This window comes from Metopolophium dirhodum, chromosome 1 (genome assembly GCF_019925205.1).
Source record: "Metopolophium dirhodum isolate CAU chromosome 1, ASM1992520v1, whole genome shotgun sequence".
Taxonomy (NCBI): domain Eukaryota; kingdom Metazoa; phylum Arthropoda; class Insecta; order Hemiptera; family Aphididae; genus Metopolophium; species Metopolophium dirhodum.
This window is the reverse complement of record NC_083560.1, coordinates 92965510-92982919: the sequence shown is the minus strand read 5'-3', so window position 1 is coordinate 92982919 and position 17410 is coordinate 92965510. Positions and strand designations below refer to the sequence as shown.

Below are 17410 nucleotides of genomic sequence, written 5' to 3'. Positions count from 1 at the left end.
GGGGGTTAAGGGGTTCAACCCCCCCCCCCCTTTAGAAAAATAGAAAATTTAAAAATTTCTAGTTTATTCTAAAATTTAAAAAAAAATGTTTAAACTATTTTTTTTTTAACTGAATAAATAATAAATACTTTATATATCTATATTATGATCGATTTATGTATGTATATATTTATAATATAGTACTCAATGTGGCAAGGTGTATGATAGCGTAAACGTATCTTCTCGTCGAATTACGGAGCCTTATAATATAATTATAATATATATTATACTGACATATTGTGAATTACTGCAGTATGTTTGTCACAGCTAACTGTGAGCTTCAAATTTGGAAACAAAAACTTAAAGGGCTAGTGACAAATAGAAATGAAATGCTACCTTCTAATGCATTGGATGCCATCAGGTGTTGTGACCCAATCATATTCCCTAATATATTTATGTTATTAAAAATTTTGTGCTGTCTACCTGTTTCTACTTCAACACCAGAAAGGTCTTTTTCTGGCTTAAAAAGAATAAAAACCTACCTCAGAAACCGTATGAAAGAGGTATGTATTATGTATAAACAATAAATTCTAATTAACCTGATTATTTTGATTTCATTTTATTGAATTGTTTGTCAAACAGGATCGTCTCAATGGTTTAGTGTTACTGAGTTATTATAGGAATGTTGTTATCACGCCAGATGAAGTATTAAATGAAATGGCAAAGAAGCCGAGAAAAATTGACTTAGTGTTATAATGAAAATATAATGTTTTATTCTCACTATTTTGATGTTTTACTCAATGTAATTTCCTATAGTAATATCCTCTATAAAATTTCTATCTATGGAACTGAACCCTCCCCATAGAAAATTCTTAGCTACGGCCCTACAAGAAGGGGTTTTGGAGTGCTAGGAGAGCGCTAAATGAGTAGCTTACAATTAAAATATTGTTATTTGAAGTGGTCAGATTGGTTAATTTGATTACTTCTAAGATGGCGTAGTTTTCTGCAGTGAAAATGCTGCTTTTCGGAGGAAGTTTGGATAGAATTTTGGTTTCATCTTTAATGATTGCAAAGCCAGTTCCATGCTGAGATTTAGATGCGCCGGTATAAAATTGCAAAAAAATTGATTATTTATTTTGGATGATTTCTTTGAAGTGGGACGTGATAATTGTCGAATTTGTTTCATACCCATTATACTTGGTTAATTTGGTATTAAGATGGGTTTTCTAAAGCCAAAGTGGACATTTTTGGAATGTTATTTTATTTTTAATAGATATGTGGATTTTAAATTTGGTGCACAAATGGAAGAAGGTATCGTGTATGAGTGGTATTTGCTTCCTGATTATGTTAGTTAGATTTATATTTTGGTTTTTGAAAATATTGTTGTATCCTATATGGTTAGGTGTGCTTTTTTTTTTTATGCCGTAGATGAGTATGTCTTTTTCTCTATAGAGTTTGAAGTAAATTTCTTAGGTCAATTACATTCAAAAATAATATCACCAGCCCTTGTTATGAATGTACCTACTTTAATAAATATCTCTTTATCAAACCTCTCACCAATTAGGTCTTCCTCTACTCTCATTGATTAATTTCCACCTACCAGTTTGCAACTCACGTTCTCATAACCCTATCTTAATTCCATTTTCTATTTATAATATTATGATTTAAATTCTCCTATGTTTCGTATCTTGTGGGTCGTCAATTCGAGAAACCCCTTCCTATATTTAAAAAAAAAAAAAATCACAGGAAAAAATTGTGCTTAAGCAACTTATAAACTAATCATTTTCGCAATTTCAATTTTGCCCATATTGTTTTTAAAACAACAAAATAATCAGGATTTCGAAACAACAATGAAACATTTTGATATAGTTCTTAACTAAGATTATACTAAAAAGTAAAATTGTTAATACTAAATTATACTTTCTAAAATATGAATAACTTTAATTAATCTTACTTGGTTCAATTGTATATCGCAAATATAATTTTTCAGACATTTTTTTAATCTTTCGATAGTTTTTTCCAAATCGGCATATAATGACTTATGCAAATGTTTTTTGAACAGTGCGAGTACTTTATTCGATAATTTTACCTAATTATAATAATAAATCTCAATTATTTCTTAACTTTAAATTAACTTTATTTGACACGTATCAGGCAAATATAAATACAAAAATAATTGTATTTATTTCTGATACATTAAGAGTGTAATTGCTTGCAATATTATTCAGTTATAAGCGATATTTTGTGTCTACTGTACAACAACAATAGTATGGAAATAAAGCAAGACGAAAAAGTGAATATTTAGGTAATTGCTCTGCTTACAATAGGTGCCAATAGTAGGTATAGAAGTAGACGGTATTTCTATCGTGAGTAAGTCACTGTAATAGATTTGTTAAATTTGAATTGAATCATTGCATACGAAAAATTATTCTGAGCTGTCTATCAGCCTTAGTATAGATACATTTATGCTACTATGAGGTATAGTATTTTAATATATAATAGGTAGATATAGTAATACTTAAGTAATAAGATATAAGTAATCTGGAGTCGGTAAATTGGGTCCTCAAAAAATGTCACAGCTATACAGTACTACGTGAATATCGGTATAATTACAATTTTTCAAAATGTACAGGCAAGTGTGACCGTAGGATAAAATCCCATCCGGGACAAGATATAAGAATTACTTAAAATGTAATGATAGTTAAAGTGATATTGATACGTACATGCAGTTAAAAATTCCTGGGGAGAAATTACCCCTTTCCCCCACCTCCGGGCACCCTTGTATGAATATGACCATACAAATATATATATTTATCTACTAGCTCAATAACCCGGCGTTGCCCGTAAAAAAATCTGATTGTTCAACGCCTTTTAGTTGTAGCACGCTGTGAAAGCAATGTCTTTTTAAGTGTAAATTGTATTATATTTTAATGTATAGCCATCTCGACAGGCTGTGAGATTCGCAGCACTACCTATATTATCAGTAAGGCTGGGATTTTGATGCAAAAGCAATTTTTTTTCTTATGTTTCAAAACGTTGGTCCGTAAGTATAAAATGTGTTTTTGGTAATACTGTTTATTTTAAAGTAATTATTTTTTGAATTTTTTGACAAAATTAACCTTAAATTTTTTGATGATTTTAGTGCATTTTCTTAATTTTTAGGGCATTTTTCATTAATGAACGACAATTGTTACGATTAACAAGATACTTTCGACAAACTGCCCTGACAGTACAAATAATAAATTATATAGCACAAGTTATTGTTAATAACAATTTTATTATAGCTAGGCCATTCCGCTCAAATTATCGCCGTTAAATACCTAATATATATTATTATTTTTATTACACCATACATATATAAAAGTTATCGTCAACAACAATTTTATCATAGCTAGACCTCGATAAGTATTACGTCTATAAAAAAATAAAAAATTACACTACTGTAGTATTATCATAAATAATTTTATTATGGAATCGTTATCTAGATGATAGTAACATTGAAACAACAAATGCCATCAACATATTGAATAAATGCAATTCAGATTTATTTCCAAATGTTTTTAAGCTCTTGCAGATACCGGTCACACTTCCTGTCACATCTTGCAAAGCCGAAAGATCATTTTCTACTCTCAAACGCATTAAAACTTACTTAAGTTACTATATGTATCTACGTCTGAATCGAGATTGAATGGACTAGCTGCTCTCAATATCCACTATGATATTAACGTCAAGTCTGAATAACTAATACAGCGTTTATCGAATTCTAAGCGTTGTTTAGACTTTATTTTATAATTTTATTACATATTTCATATATTACATTTTATTATTAATATGATAACACAAATAAAAAATACATTTATATTAACATGATTATTAATATTTATATTTGTTGTAATATAATTTTGGACCCCCCCCCCCCCCCCCAGGGATATTTATGGTTGCGCTACTGCATAACATTAATATAATATAATATTACATAACATTAATAAAATATATTATTACATAACATAATATTCGGGTTATTACTCAGGGCAGTATGGCGCTAATAATATTTAAATGTTTATGTGAAAAGGCAACTGCCATGATAGTGTTATACTGATAATAATAATAGTGCTGATAAGAGGCGCTCGTCTCCATCACCACTCCACCGCACAACCAGTTGGAGCAATGCTTACATCACAGACATGCGTATCACGAGTTGCTGACATACCTATACAATTTGTTCATGGACTATACCTACGTTTGATCGCGAACCACGTGTGGTTTGAATCTAAGCGTATAATTTATTTCTTAAGTATCAAAGTTATACCAAGTTTATCGTTTTTACTTAATTCAACCTACAACGGATTAATAAAATAAATTAATTCAAACCTAACCAAACCGTACTAAAATCCGATGAATAAAAAAACAAACATTCATATGTATAGATAAAGAAAAAAATAAGAAAAAAAAAATGCAAAAAATTGGTTCAATGAAACCATGGTTTGAACTTGAGACATTCTGTAATAAAAAAGACGTTAAAATGCCACTGCGCCAACATTAGTCATGAGTCATAAGTTTAAATAGTATACATCATTATATGTATCATAATAGTTGTAATAGCTTGTATCTGTTACGGGTAAAGTACAAAATATGGTTAGTGTTCACATTATCCGGGTAATGTGTACACTACCTGTACCTATTGGATAAAGTAAAAATACTATTTATAAAACGTTTATTTCGTACTTTACTCGGGTATTTTACACATTATCTACGACTGAGTGGGTAAGGTACTTTGATAAAATGTATATGAGAAAATAACGATTGTAGATAAATGTTTATGAAGAAACACACGCAATAATATTTAGTACAGTGCTAGTTCGTCTTAATACACGCGTCGTACATATAATAGGTTTTTAAAATGACTTCACGCAAAAAATTTTATGAATGTTTTTATAAAATAGTTAATGAAAAAAATAATAATTCAGTTTATTTATCGGCAGTTAAGTATAACGAAATAGTTTCGGAAATTAAAAATGTGAGATCAAGTGGAATAAAAAGTAACAAGGCATATCGAATTTTGAAAAGATACGACCTCATTACTATTGGAGAAGAAGATAAATTAATATTGCCGTTGTTGGAAGGTAATACAAACATTTTGTACTATATTACTAATGAAAATATCTATGATGTGCTACACGATGTACATTTGAGTATTGGGCATGGTGGAAAACACCGCATGAATGCTGAAGTTAAAAAAAAGTATATAAATATAACACAAGAAGTAGTGTCTATTTACTTAAAGTTTTGCGAATCGTGTCAATCTAAACAAAAATCTAAAAACAAGGGTCTAGTGATTAAATCAATGGTGTTTTCGGAAATGAATAGTAGGTGCCAAGTGGACCTGATTGATATGCAGTCGCAGGGGGATGGAGAGTTCCGGTTTATTATGGTATATCAGGATCACCTTACTAAATTCGTTCAACTAAGACCCTTAAAAACAAAGAGAGCAGAAGAAGTTGCAAAACACCTTATCGACATATTTTGTATTTTCGGAGCTCCGATGATATTACAATCTGACAATGGCCGCGAGTTTGTAAATAAAATAATAGAAGACTTAAAAGAAATGTGGGACACACTGAAAATCGTTCACGGAAAGCCACGCCACAGTCAGTTACAAGGAAGTGTCGAGAGAGCAAACCAAGACATACAAAACATGTTGATAACATGGATGAAAACAAATAACTGTAAATCATGGTCAGAGGGACTTCGATTTGTACAGCTAATGAAAAATAGGGCCTACCACGATGACATTAAAAGATCTCCATACATGGCCATGTTTGGTACTGATGTGAAAATTGGTTTGTCATCATCTTTTCTACCAGCTGAAACAGTGGAAAAATTAACCACTGAACAAGAATTGGAAGAAATATTGCAAAGTGTTGTGTCAAACTATGAACAAAGAGAAAATCATAGTGTTTCCGATAAAGAGGTAAATTGTTGGCAATATATAGTCGTTATACCAGATTTAATCACTTCTAATTTTTTTCTTAACAGGACAGTACTGTATCTAATTGCTGTGAATCGTGTGGCTGTATTCTTGGTAATGAACAAACATCTATTTGTGGTTTATGTGATAAAAAAGTAATTATTACAAAACAAGTTTTATTTAGGAAAAAATGTTATTTATTTTTATTAAAAATGTTTCAGAACACCATAGAAAATGAGAGAAGCAATTCAAAATTATCGCTTGAGGAACAAGCAAAAAAAATGAAGTTCAGATCCATCAACAAATTCCCACCATGCAATGTTGGCGACACAGTTAGAGTCAAACTACTAGAAGTAGACAGAAGTAAGGGTGATCCACAGAATATACTCTTTGCGGTTGTGTCTATAAGTGATAATCAATAATACGAACTCGGTAATAAAAATGGCACTCTTCATCAACTTTATTCCAGAAATCAATTCACTGTATGCTCTGAACCATTAATAGATATTTTAGAAGTTTTATCCACAAAAAAATCTTTGCGTGAAATAGCTAATGAACAATCATTTTCCGGTGGTCAAGGTTTTAAGAAGTGTTTATGTAAAACTAAATGCTTAACAAATAAATGTAAATGCAAATCCGGGGGAATACTTTGTAATTCTAAATGTCATCCAAACTCAAATTGTTCTAATAAATAATTGTATTTCGCTTTTAAATTTTAATTAGGTAAATAGTAAAATTGTTCAAATATATAATTTATAGTTTAATAGTAATAATAATAAATAATTTTTTTTTGAATTAGTATAATTTGGTTTTTGCTACTAGAAAGACTTTGTATAATCTGTACCATTTTAAGTGTTTGATGCGTTGGTCATGTTGTACCGAAGTTATAGGTTTACGATTATAGTTATACGAATACATTATCCACAGCACACCGGATAATGTATAAATTGATTGGATACTACATATTTAAGGTGGATAATGTATACATTACACTGTTCGTATGGATGAGGTTCACATTACCCGGGTAATATGTACACTAACCGTTTTTGTACTTCACCCGTAACATATCTATGTAAGTGTGGTATCAGGGACCAACATTTTTCTACCTACTATAAAAATGTATTTATAGACATGATTATAATAAAAGCACACTTTATAGTAAAATCAATACATTATACATTCATCGAAAATCAGAATCTAAAATTTCAAATTTTATTTTGCTTTATTTTCATGGAAATTTATCTATGCTTTTCACAAGGATAATAACTTACTAAACTATAGTAAAAATCTAATAATTCAAAGATTAAATACATTTTTAACAAAAAAAAGTTGTTGTTTACCTGTCCAACATATTCATAAAATGCTTCTCTTACGTAATTGATATCAGTTGACCAATGTCGATCATCTATATAATTATTTTCAAAGTTTTTTTTTTGACTACATACCTATAAACATAAAATATGAGTAAGTAGACAACATATATACAAATTACTTTGGAAATATAAGTAATGATATTAATATATTGTTTTATGATGTGCACGAAAATATTCAAGAAGCATTGAGCTGGAAAATGGCGAGAAGTCTAGAACTATAAATATTTGCCATTCCGTTAATGAATGAAAAATATATTTATACGTGTAGTATTATTTAGTTATAATGTTACTTGACGTGTTTGACAATCATAAAATGCTTTCATTGCTTTTAAAGGGTCTGCTGACCAGAGCTGATGCTCCTTACACTGAATTTTGATCATTATGACTTCAATAGTCCGTAAGTGGATTAACTTACATTAATTTAAGTATGAAATTGAATTATTAAATTGAGTACCTACAACATTTCGTCAGTACAATTTAGTACATAGTTCTATTATTTATTATATACTGTAACCTAGGGTGACTATAATAAAAATAAAAAAATAATCGGGACAAATGATTTCTTTACTTTTTACAAAGAAAAGTATGTCTATAAACTGTATAATAATATTATTATACTTTCAAGATATTTTGGAGATAGCATAAAGCGTGCTTTTTAAGCTAGGTAGGTCCTATGTAAGAAGATAATTTTTTAAAGGTAATATTTGTAATATTATTAATAAATTATTTTATGCCTTATTTTATCTACCAATATTGGATTTTGATTTTACAAGTGTGTAAAGTTTTTTTTTTTATTTTCAGACTGTTAAACTTATTATTGCGTTTATTATAAATCTAACGGACATAATTATTATGTCCTTATACAATATGTATATGTTAAGGTTTATGACCTCATGGCAGTGAATGTTGACAGTCACCGGTGTATGTTGACATTTACCAATTATTTTGGTGAATGTTATCAATTATTTCAAATATCTCACAATGCGGAAATTTACCAGTATTTGTTGACATGCGCGATAGTTATTTAGTGAATTTTGATATGTCTGACAACATATATAATCCAATAGATATCAAATTCATAAATAAATATAGTTTAACAAATCAAGTTTTTAATATATAGTTTTTATAGTAATTTTTTATATATATAGTTTTATTTATTACAACACGGTAAACTATCGTGGCATTTACTGTTACAAAGTATTCCCCCCATTCTTACAATTACATTTTTTAGTATTACAATTTTATTTTACAATTGCATCTAGGGTAGGGTGGCCAGATTTAATTTTTAGAAATCCGGGACACCAAAATTCATAAAAAATAGGTTAATATCTAGTAAGTATATACTATATAATTACATAGGTAGCTGTATATAACTTTTAGGTATAAATAATATTCAAATTAATCAATTAGATAGGCTATCTTTATTTTATGAACACTTAAAATTCAAATAAAAACAATAATACAATTTCCAGCCGTTAAGATAAGTATACTAATCTAGGTAGATTTTACTGATTTATTATTTTTCTTTATTTTTGTCGTCCAAAGAGACCTTATATTTTTCAGTGCTGTGTACTTTCTTCAGTAGTGTAGAATTTTTTATAATTTCATTGTAAAATTCAATGCAACTCAATCCATATGTTTTTGTTATCAGACAACATTCTATTGTTTTAGTATCCATTTGATTCCGAACGTCAGTCCAAGTAGTTGTCATTAAAGAAAATACTCGCTCTATTGACGCGTTTGACCCCGGTAAACAAAATGCAAACTCTACAACCATTGCCAGATTTGATACATTTACATTTTTTCTTTAAATATATTAAATATTTGTACCCATTTTTGTTCTACTAAAACAACATTTTTTGTCCAGTCATCAAATTTGTCTTGAAAAATGTTTATAAAAGCCATAAACTCATCAAAGTATTCATCTTCATTAACTTTAACATATTTTGATAACACCTTTATTGTATTTTTAGCATTATTCCATGTAACTGTATTTTTGTTTGTTAAGTGCAACCAATTTAATTCAACCATAGGTGCCTGGTTAGGTAATGTCCACTTTTGAATATACGATATACATAAATCGTAAGACTTTTGACAATTTATATCAAATTCTTTTTTAACTAAATAACCCTCTTCTTCAATAGAATCAATCATTATCTCCATTTCAGTATTAATAAAATGTTCATTCTTTCTGTTTTTTAAGTTATTTAATAAACTGTTTAATATATCAATTAATTCAAATGCCGAAATTTTTTCCCCTTCAATTTTTTGAATATAGTTATTGAACAGTTTAAGCATACTTTGTATAAATTTCATATATAATAGAGCAGTGACGTTTTGAAAAAAGTCAACCAATATCTTAGGACTCGAATCTTGTGAAATAAAATACGACTTTAGGCCATCAAACATTAAAATAATTCTGTCAATTGCAGGAGACAGCGATAGCCATCTAGTTTTGGCATGTGATAAAATATCACGGTATTGGACATCAGCAAAATCGCAAAATTCTTTTAATTTTTCTACCCGCACTGTATAAATTAATAAGTTTAACTGTAATAACTTCTACGTCAATAGGTAAATTATCTGACGCGATTTGTACAGCGTTATGTAGGATATGAGCGTTGCAACCTAATCCAAGTATATCTTTTTTTAATTCTGTCTGAAGTTTTGTGTACACGTTATTTTTTCCTTTTCTATTTAATCCACCAAAATTAGTGTTTGTGTTATCAGCCGATAGTGCAACAATTTTTTGCTTTAATCCGAATTTAGTAAGAACGTCAATAATTTTAGAAGTAATTAAATCAGACGTTTCACCGGGAAAATTTGAGAACTCTAGTATTTTGTTTTTTACACCAACATGAGGCAAAAAATAACGAACAACAACAGGTACTAGTTTAATTGCTTTGTGGTTGGAACCGTCAACTAAAACAGATATATAATTCGCAGAAGATAGTTCTTTTAAAGTATTATCAACTATGTACGGGCAAATAACGTTGACAACTATTTCCCTGGTTTTTGTTTTTGCACACGTGCATTTTTTGTCGTTTAAACATTGACGAATCAGTTCCGATGTACAAGTCATAGAACGAAAACTGTAATTGTGAATTACTGTATGATACACAAAAGTAGCTTCGCGGGCGGCTAACAAAAAATCATTTTCAGTAGGAACCAAAGTAGAAAAATAGTTGGAAACTTTACCAGATTGAATCGATGATCTTGTAGCTAACTTATGTTTTTGCGTTTTGAGGTGATCGTTTATGTCCGATCGTCCACCATGACTTACTGAAAAAGTTCCATGGCAAGTTGTACACTGTACATTGAAATCGTCAGTAGATTTAAGTTTTTAATAAATGGGAAATCATTTTGCAACTTTTCGTTAAAATGACAAAGACTTTTAGGCGGCATAGTCACTACGACACTACGACACTGTAAATTATAAATACGAACAAAACTGTTGATAAATCTGATAAATATTGCACTTGCATACAACTTGTATCGTCAGCAAATAACTGTTAACTAATTTATAATGTATGGACTATAAGTAAACTATACATTCTGTAGTATAATCTTTCGTAACCGTAATACTCAAAATTTAAAATCATAATATGGTTTTTCCCGATTGAAAATTAATTATAACTGATTATAACTGCAATTGTCGTACATTCCGACGTTCGTTATCGAAATAATATACGATTAGGATTTGTTCAAAATAAAATCGATAACCGAGTAAGTAAAATAATACCAATTTAAAAACGGTTTTAATTTCCGGGACATAACTATGCAAAAGTCCAAAACCGGTACAAATCGGTGTCCCGAGAACTTTGTCCGGGACGCCGGGACATGGGTTCCTAAACCGGTAACGTCCCGGGAAATCCGGGACGAATGGCCACCCTAATCTAGGGTTGCCACCTCTCCGGGTTTACATATAAATCTACGGGCTACGGGTTCAGTGAATTATTCTCCGGGTCGTCATAATATAGCGAGCTGTGACTATTTACCTATTTAATTACCATATGAACACCTATTTAATTAATGTCATAGTGTATACGTAATCATATATAATACGCGCCGCGTAAATATAATTATAAATATATAATACGCGAGCGAGCGCCGCGTGACATTAATAATAATAGTAATAGCGTATACAATGCGTGCGTAAACAACACAATATATAGATACTAATTACTAATATCGAGCGCGTGACCATGGGCGTTGTGCGTCGATGTATATAAATAACTCTAATATGTCCGTATAGATCTTGTGTGGTTATACGGAATTACACCACAAATGCACAATAACAACAAATATATGTTAGACATCCGGCGTATGACAATCCCACGCTAGGCCAAACCACAGGACGACCATGTACGGTTGTGCAGAGTAAAGTAGGGACAGGGACTGACCTAGAGATTACAACCCCGGGATCCCGACTACTTTTAGGTACCGAAAATACCGGGCCCAGTATAAATAATCCCGGGATTGTCAGGACTACGTAACAGCGATTTTATAATTTAATTCCGATTAACGCTTTTATGAGATAAGATAAGATTATATTATGTTATAAGTTATGACTTATAGATTATATTTACGACCGATCGGTATCCGTATGAACAATTTAGTATAGGTACTACGCTGTTCTCTGAACACATTCAACACGTAGCGCTACAGTTAAGAGTCACGCTCATGGCTCACGAGTCTTTTTTTTGTTTGTTTAACTGTGAATACTTAACTTTAATACTTTAACTATACAATGTCACACTTACTTGATACTGTTTTTATTAAACACAAAAAAGATTTGGATACATCGTCGGCGTGGAGTCATTTCCTAATTGCAAACGATGGAAAAAGTGCGTGATGTAAACGATGTCCAGCCGTATTGAAGACGGGAGGATCAACAAAAGGTTTACATACCCATTTGTCATCAATACATAATTTTAAAGTATTATCTGAAGGCAGAGAACCGGTAGAAGAAAATTCGACACCGCCAGCTAAACGCAAGTTTGTTGAATATGTTATTAAGAGTGGATCATGTTTTGGCTCGAATGACAGCTTTGGATGGTTTCCCTTTTATTGTTTTTATAACTTCAACTGATTTAAGACAGTTATTAATATTCAAAGGTTACTCTGATTTTCTAAAATCAGCCATAACAATTCGAAATCGTGTAATAAATTTTAGTTTAACAACCAGGAAAAAAATAATTAACGAATTGAAACAGTTAAAAAATACAGGTGAACGATTTAGTTTAACTTTTGACGAGTGGACTTCCACGGCTAACAAGCGTTATATGAATATTAACGTACATTCGCAAACAAAATATTGGAGCTTAGGTCTTATTCGAGTTAATGGTTCAATGACAGCTGAAAACTGTATTTATGTATTGGAAGATCGACTTAGTCGATTTGATATTTCACTAGACAAAGATATTGTCGCAATTGTAACTGATGGACCAAAGTTAATGTTTAAAGTAGGGAAACTTGTTAACACTGAACACCAGCTATGTTTCGCACATGGTAGCACATTTAGCTGTTTGTGATGTATTTTATAATAAAAAAAATATCCGAGATGAATCAACTGCAAATGTTATAAATGAAAATGACGATGAAGATAATAATGAAGATGATGAGATGAAGAATTGGACTTTCCGGATTCAGGTTTAAATATTCTTCCGCAAAATGATATTATTCAAGACATGCCAGATTTAACCAATGAATATAATTTTAATGTGGTAATAAAAAAAATACGCAAAGTTGTACTATATTTTAAAAGATCTTCGAAAAAAAATGACACTATACTTCAAAAATATGTTAAAGCAGAGCATGGAAAAGAAATAAAACTACTCCTGGATTGTAAGACGAGATGGAATAGTTTTCTTGTCATGTTAAAACGTTTTATTCTTTTAAAAACCAGCATTCAAAAATCGCTCATAGATCTAAACCACCCAGTCAGTCTAGACGATTCTGATTATAATTTAATTACTGAGATAACAGATATACTCGCCCCCATTAAATTGACAGTGGAAGCAATTGGTCGTCGTGATTTCAATTTGTGCACAACTGATGCTGCTTTTAAATTTCTTTTCAAGGAATTGTCAGAAAAAAATTCAATACTTGCGAATAAAATGAGGACATGCTTGAGTGATCGTATAAAAAAACGGCGACGTCAATAGTTATCTGGCGTATTGAATTATTTACAGAATCCTCATGATAACTATGATCAAATTACATATTTGAAAGATTTATTTTCAATCCCTAAAAATGATTTTATTAGAAAACAAATAATAAAATTAATTGAAAGGATACATAATCCTATTAGTCCTACTCCTAATGAAGAAGAACAACATTGTATTGAACAAACAATAAGTGAATCTATTACACTCACTCAATTGACATTACAAGAAAAGTTGGAGCTTGAAATAGGAAAAAGTAAAAGAACAACTGATCCTCAAACACAAAAAGAAATTGATTTGATTAAAATAATCAAAAAAAAAATGAATCTGTTTGAAAATGGAGGAACTCGCGGTCATCATTTAGAGCTAGCATTTAAGTATTTAATGTCTATTCCTCCTACTAGTATCGAGTCAGAACGTGCATTTTCAGCAGCAGCCTATATTGGAAATAAGCTAAGGAGCAGACTGGGAGATGGAACATTAGACGCTCTATTATTCCTGCGTTCATATTTTAAAAATCTGTAGAACATTTAATTCTAATGTATAATAATAATAAAAACCATAATAATTTAAATAATTAAATAAAACAAAAATATGCATAATGCTTTTAAATATTTTTTACCGAATTTCGGGATAATCCCGGTATCTCGGGATTAATAGCTAAATATCCCGAAATCCCGGGATCGTAAAATAGGACCGGGATTGTAATCACTAGACTGACCCAACGAGGAGAGCTGATGGACAAGCGTTCATCAGACGAACAACAGACTAACTCCAGAACAGTCACTAGCTAAATACTTGTCACCACTCGCTAGCTTCAGTTTAATTATTTAGACTTAGAATAGTATCCCAATAATTATATTTGAATAAATAATAAAAACATACAAAGTATACAATCATTTACGAGTTATGTTAAATACCACCTTCTTCCATTCAACTGGTGACTACGGCACGTTACAATAACATGACAACGTATTTTTATATAATTATAAAAAGTTTGTCAATAAGTAACAAGAACATTGATTTTCTTTCGCCAAAAAATAAGATACGAATTATAGTCTTATATAGACTTGTTTTTATTATTATGCCTTATACATTCAATTTATACTACTAGTAAATACTAAATACTAATAAAGTAATAACACGATAATAAGAATAATAAGATTATGAACTACAGTTTATGAATTATGAGTCTACGATTACAATTTTACGAATCAGTTTCAACCCCACAGTCGAGTGTGTTTGATAGAATCCGAATATCTGCGTTTAGTTTTTGTGTCAGTGTAATTGTGCATCGATATTTATTTTAGATTTATTAATTATCATCATGGAAGAATTTGAAGATAATCTAAAAAAAGTCAAAAAGTATGAAACTAAGTTTAAAGAGTCATGGTTAATTAACGAAAAGTATAAGAAATGGTTAGTTAAAATAGATGAGAAAAAAGCGAAATGTTCATTTTGTAATGTTAATTTTACTGTAAAATGGGATGGTGAAAAGGCTCTGACTACTCATTTAAACAGTGAAAACCATAAAAAAAACTACACAGAATTTGCAACGTAATTCATTAATGACCACATTTATGACTAAACGAAATAGCTCGGATGAACTGGACGGAGTTCATGTAAAGGGGGACAAGTCAAAACAGCTACTTTTCAGGAGATAAAAAAAACATCATAACATTTTATCAAATGCTTTAAATTGGAGTCGGTTTTAATATATATATTTTTTTAAATATACATTTTTTAAAATTATTTTCAGGAACTCAAATAGTTGTTATCAATTTTTTAATGACTTATACCGTTTAGAATTTAAAATTAATAATATAATGACTTATCTCCTTTCTCATATGTGACTTGTCACCATTGTCATCAATAAAATTTTAATTTTATGACTTGTCCCCTTTTTTCTATTACGACTTGTTACTATTATCATCTTTAATATTTTAATAGAATGACTTATAATATTGTAGGCGCCTAACTACTATTTTATTAATAACCTTTATCTCTATCAAGTTTAGGTTTTTAAAATAAAATAACAATTTGTATGTTATTTTCTTATATGTAGGTAAAGAATAAAAAGATAAAAAATAAATAAAACAGAGTTTATCGAAAACAATTAATACGTAATAATAAATATGATGTTTCTTTATTTATAATATTATAAACAATTTAAACAACAAAAACAAACGTTAACTAAATTATAATAAAAAATATAAGGATATAAAAACAACAAAAACAAACGTTATCTAAATTGTAATAAAAAGTACAAGGATATACTTATAAACTACCAACTTGTGTAGAGTTTTCTTTGTATATAGTAATAAATAATATTATCTCCAACCTTTGAGAGTATTATAATAACTATAATATAAAATTAAAATATTATCTATAGATAAATAATTAAAATTAATTATTTATAAATATTATAAATTAATGCCTAATACTAAATTTAAATGTCTTCTTCGTCAGAAATAATAGGATCAGTAATTGTTTTTGTTTTTAAATCAATGTAAAACTGATGGAACACTTCAGGTATTAGTGGCAATAAAGCTATGAGATCTTTTTTTTTTTCGTTAGTAATTGGTAACTCTTCATTGTAGGCCATAGGTAGATCATTATGTATTACTCTTTTACGAGACAGATCAAGTTTTAAAAACTCATTATCTTCTTTTAGTGTTGTTTTGTAAGAAACAATATTCTTTTCTTGTTTCACATATCTAAGCCATTTTACCTCTCTAAACACAATTTTTTCTCCGATCGTATTGTTTTTTGCCATCTTATATTTAGTTTTAAGTAAATTGTTGAAGTTATAAAAATCATTTTGATTCATATATTTTACATAAAATTTATTTTTTCCTGCCCAACGAATCATTTCTGTCCAGTTATTAGGATGATTTATAGGAGCTTAGTACCTTTTACGTGCTTTTTCTATCTTTGCATGGTCTGAATCACATTCCATGCGCGTATGACCAGGAACCAAAAATGTGTGGTCAATCACATCGATTGACTCCTGGTTTTCTAAAAATCAAAGACACATAGCTATTAAGATGCTATTCTTATTTTGGCCAGAGCAGCAATCGCTATACATAATAACATGGTTAGTTTCTGGAGAGTTCTTTTAAAAAATCAAATACACATGATCCTATATCGTTAGCACCCCTTTTGGCAATTGGTTCACTCCAAATGTAGCAGGATGCAGTAGAAGTTTTCATATTGTGAACTGTGAGATTATAAGTCCACAATTGTCGCTTATAAAATACTACTGAATATTCTAAACATGGTGTTGGTAGACATTGTTGGATATCGAATGTCAACACGCAGATTTTTTCCATTGGTGTAGATGAATCTTTTCTTTTTACAGAATATGCTTCTTCTGCTTCTTCTTGGTGTATCTTTTGTTCAGCAATGAGCTTATTTTTCTTATCAAATGTACAAAAACTGTCTGAAATTTGCATATGTAGTCTGTCACATTGTGCACAGGTGTCTTTTTTTGGACTTTTTACCTTTAATTCAGATGTTCTAAAATATTTTTCGTAAATCGTTCTACTAACTGGAGTTTCAACGGTTTTTATATATTCGTTATAAAGGCTGATTTACACGATGCCAGTCGGCGTACCAGTCGAGGTCACCAGTAACTGAATGCCAGCGGCTGGCAACGTCTAAACATAATCTGCCAGCAACTGGAGAATGCCAGTGGGCACTGGCTTGCCAGCAGATGGCATTGCCAGCAATTCAAATTATTTTGTTTTGCTGGCGTGACAGCTTCCCTCTCCACTACATCACCGCAACGAAAACAGCTAACTGGCATCGTGTAAACAGCAACAGTCCTGCGCCAACTACTGGATTATAACAGTGATAACATATTTTGTTTATCAATAAAAAAAAAACAGTAAATAACAGTACATCGTACACGTGTGTAAAAA

The 17410-nt window shown here is 30.2% G+C and overlaps 2 protein-coding genes across 2 annotated transcripts; both read left to right on the top strand.

Moving 5' to 3' along the window:
• The first annotated feature begins 344 nt into the window (after positions 1 to 344).
• On the top strand, positions 345 to 735 carry LOC132933866 (52 kDa repressor of the inhibitor of the protein kinase-like). The gene is made up of 2 exons (XM_061000139.1): positions 345 to 542; positions 622 to 735. The coding sequence occupies exons 1-2, from the start codon at positions 369 to 371 to the stop codon at positions 733 to 735; spliced, it is 288 nt and encodes a 95-aa protein (XP_060856122.1). The 5' UTR covers positions 345 to 368.
• A 4462-nt stretch (positions 736 to 5197) lies between these two features.
• LOC132945984 (KRAB-A domain-containing protein 2-like) lies at positions 5198 to 6369 on the top strand. The gene is made up of 3 exons (XM_061015850.1): positions 5198 to 5950; positions 6016 to 6102; positions 6169 to 6369. Exons 1-3 carry the CDS (start codon positions 5198 to 5200, stop codon positions 6367 to 6369), a joined length of 1041 nt encoding a protein of 346 aa, XP_060871833.1.
• The last annotated feature ends 11041 nt before the right edge of the window (positions 6370 to 17410 follow it).

Bases quoted from the DNA above. Each gene is read 5' to 3' on its own strand.
- LOC132933866 (XM_061000139.1), top strand. From the start codon at position 369: ATGCTACCTTCTAATGCATTGGATGCCATCAGGTGTTGTGACCCAATC. The intron at 543-621 runs GTATGTATTATG...TTTGTCAAACAG, and splicing joins TCAGAAACCGTATGAAAGAG to GATCGTCTCAATGGTTTAGT.
- LOC132945984 (XM_061015850.1), top strand. From the start codon at position 5,198: ATGAATGCTGAAGTTAAAAAAAAGTATATAAATATAACACAAGAAGTA. The intron at 5,951-6,015 runs GTAAATTGTTGG...TTTTCTTAACAG, and splicing joins ATAGTGTTTCCGATAAAGAG to GACAGTACTGTATCTAATTG. The intron at 6,103-6,168 runs GTAATTATTACA...AAAATGTTTCAG, and splicing joins GTGGTTTATGTGATAAAAAA to AACACCATAGAAAATGAGAG.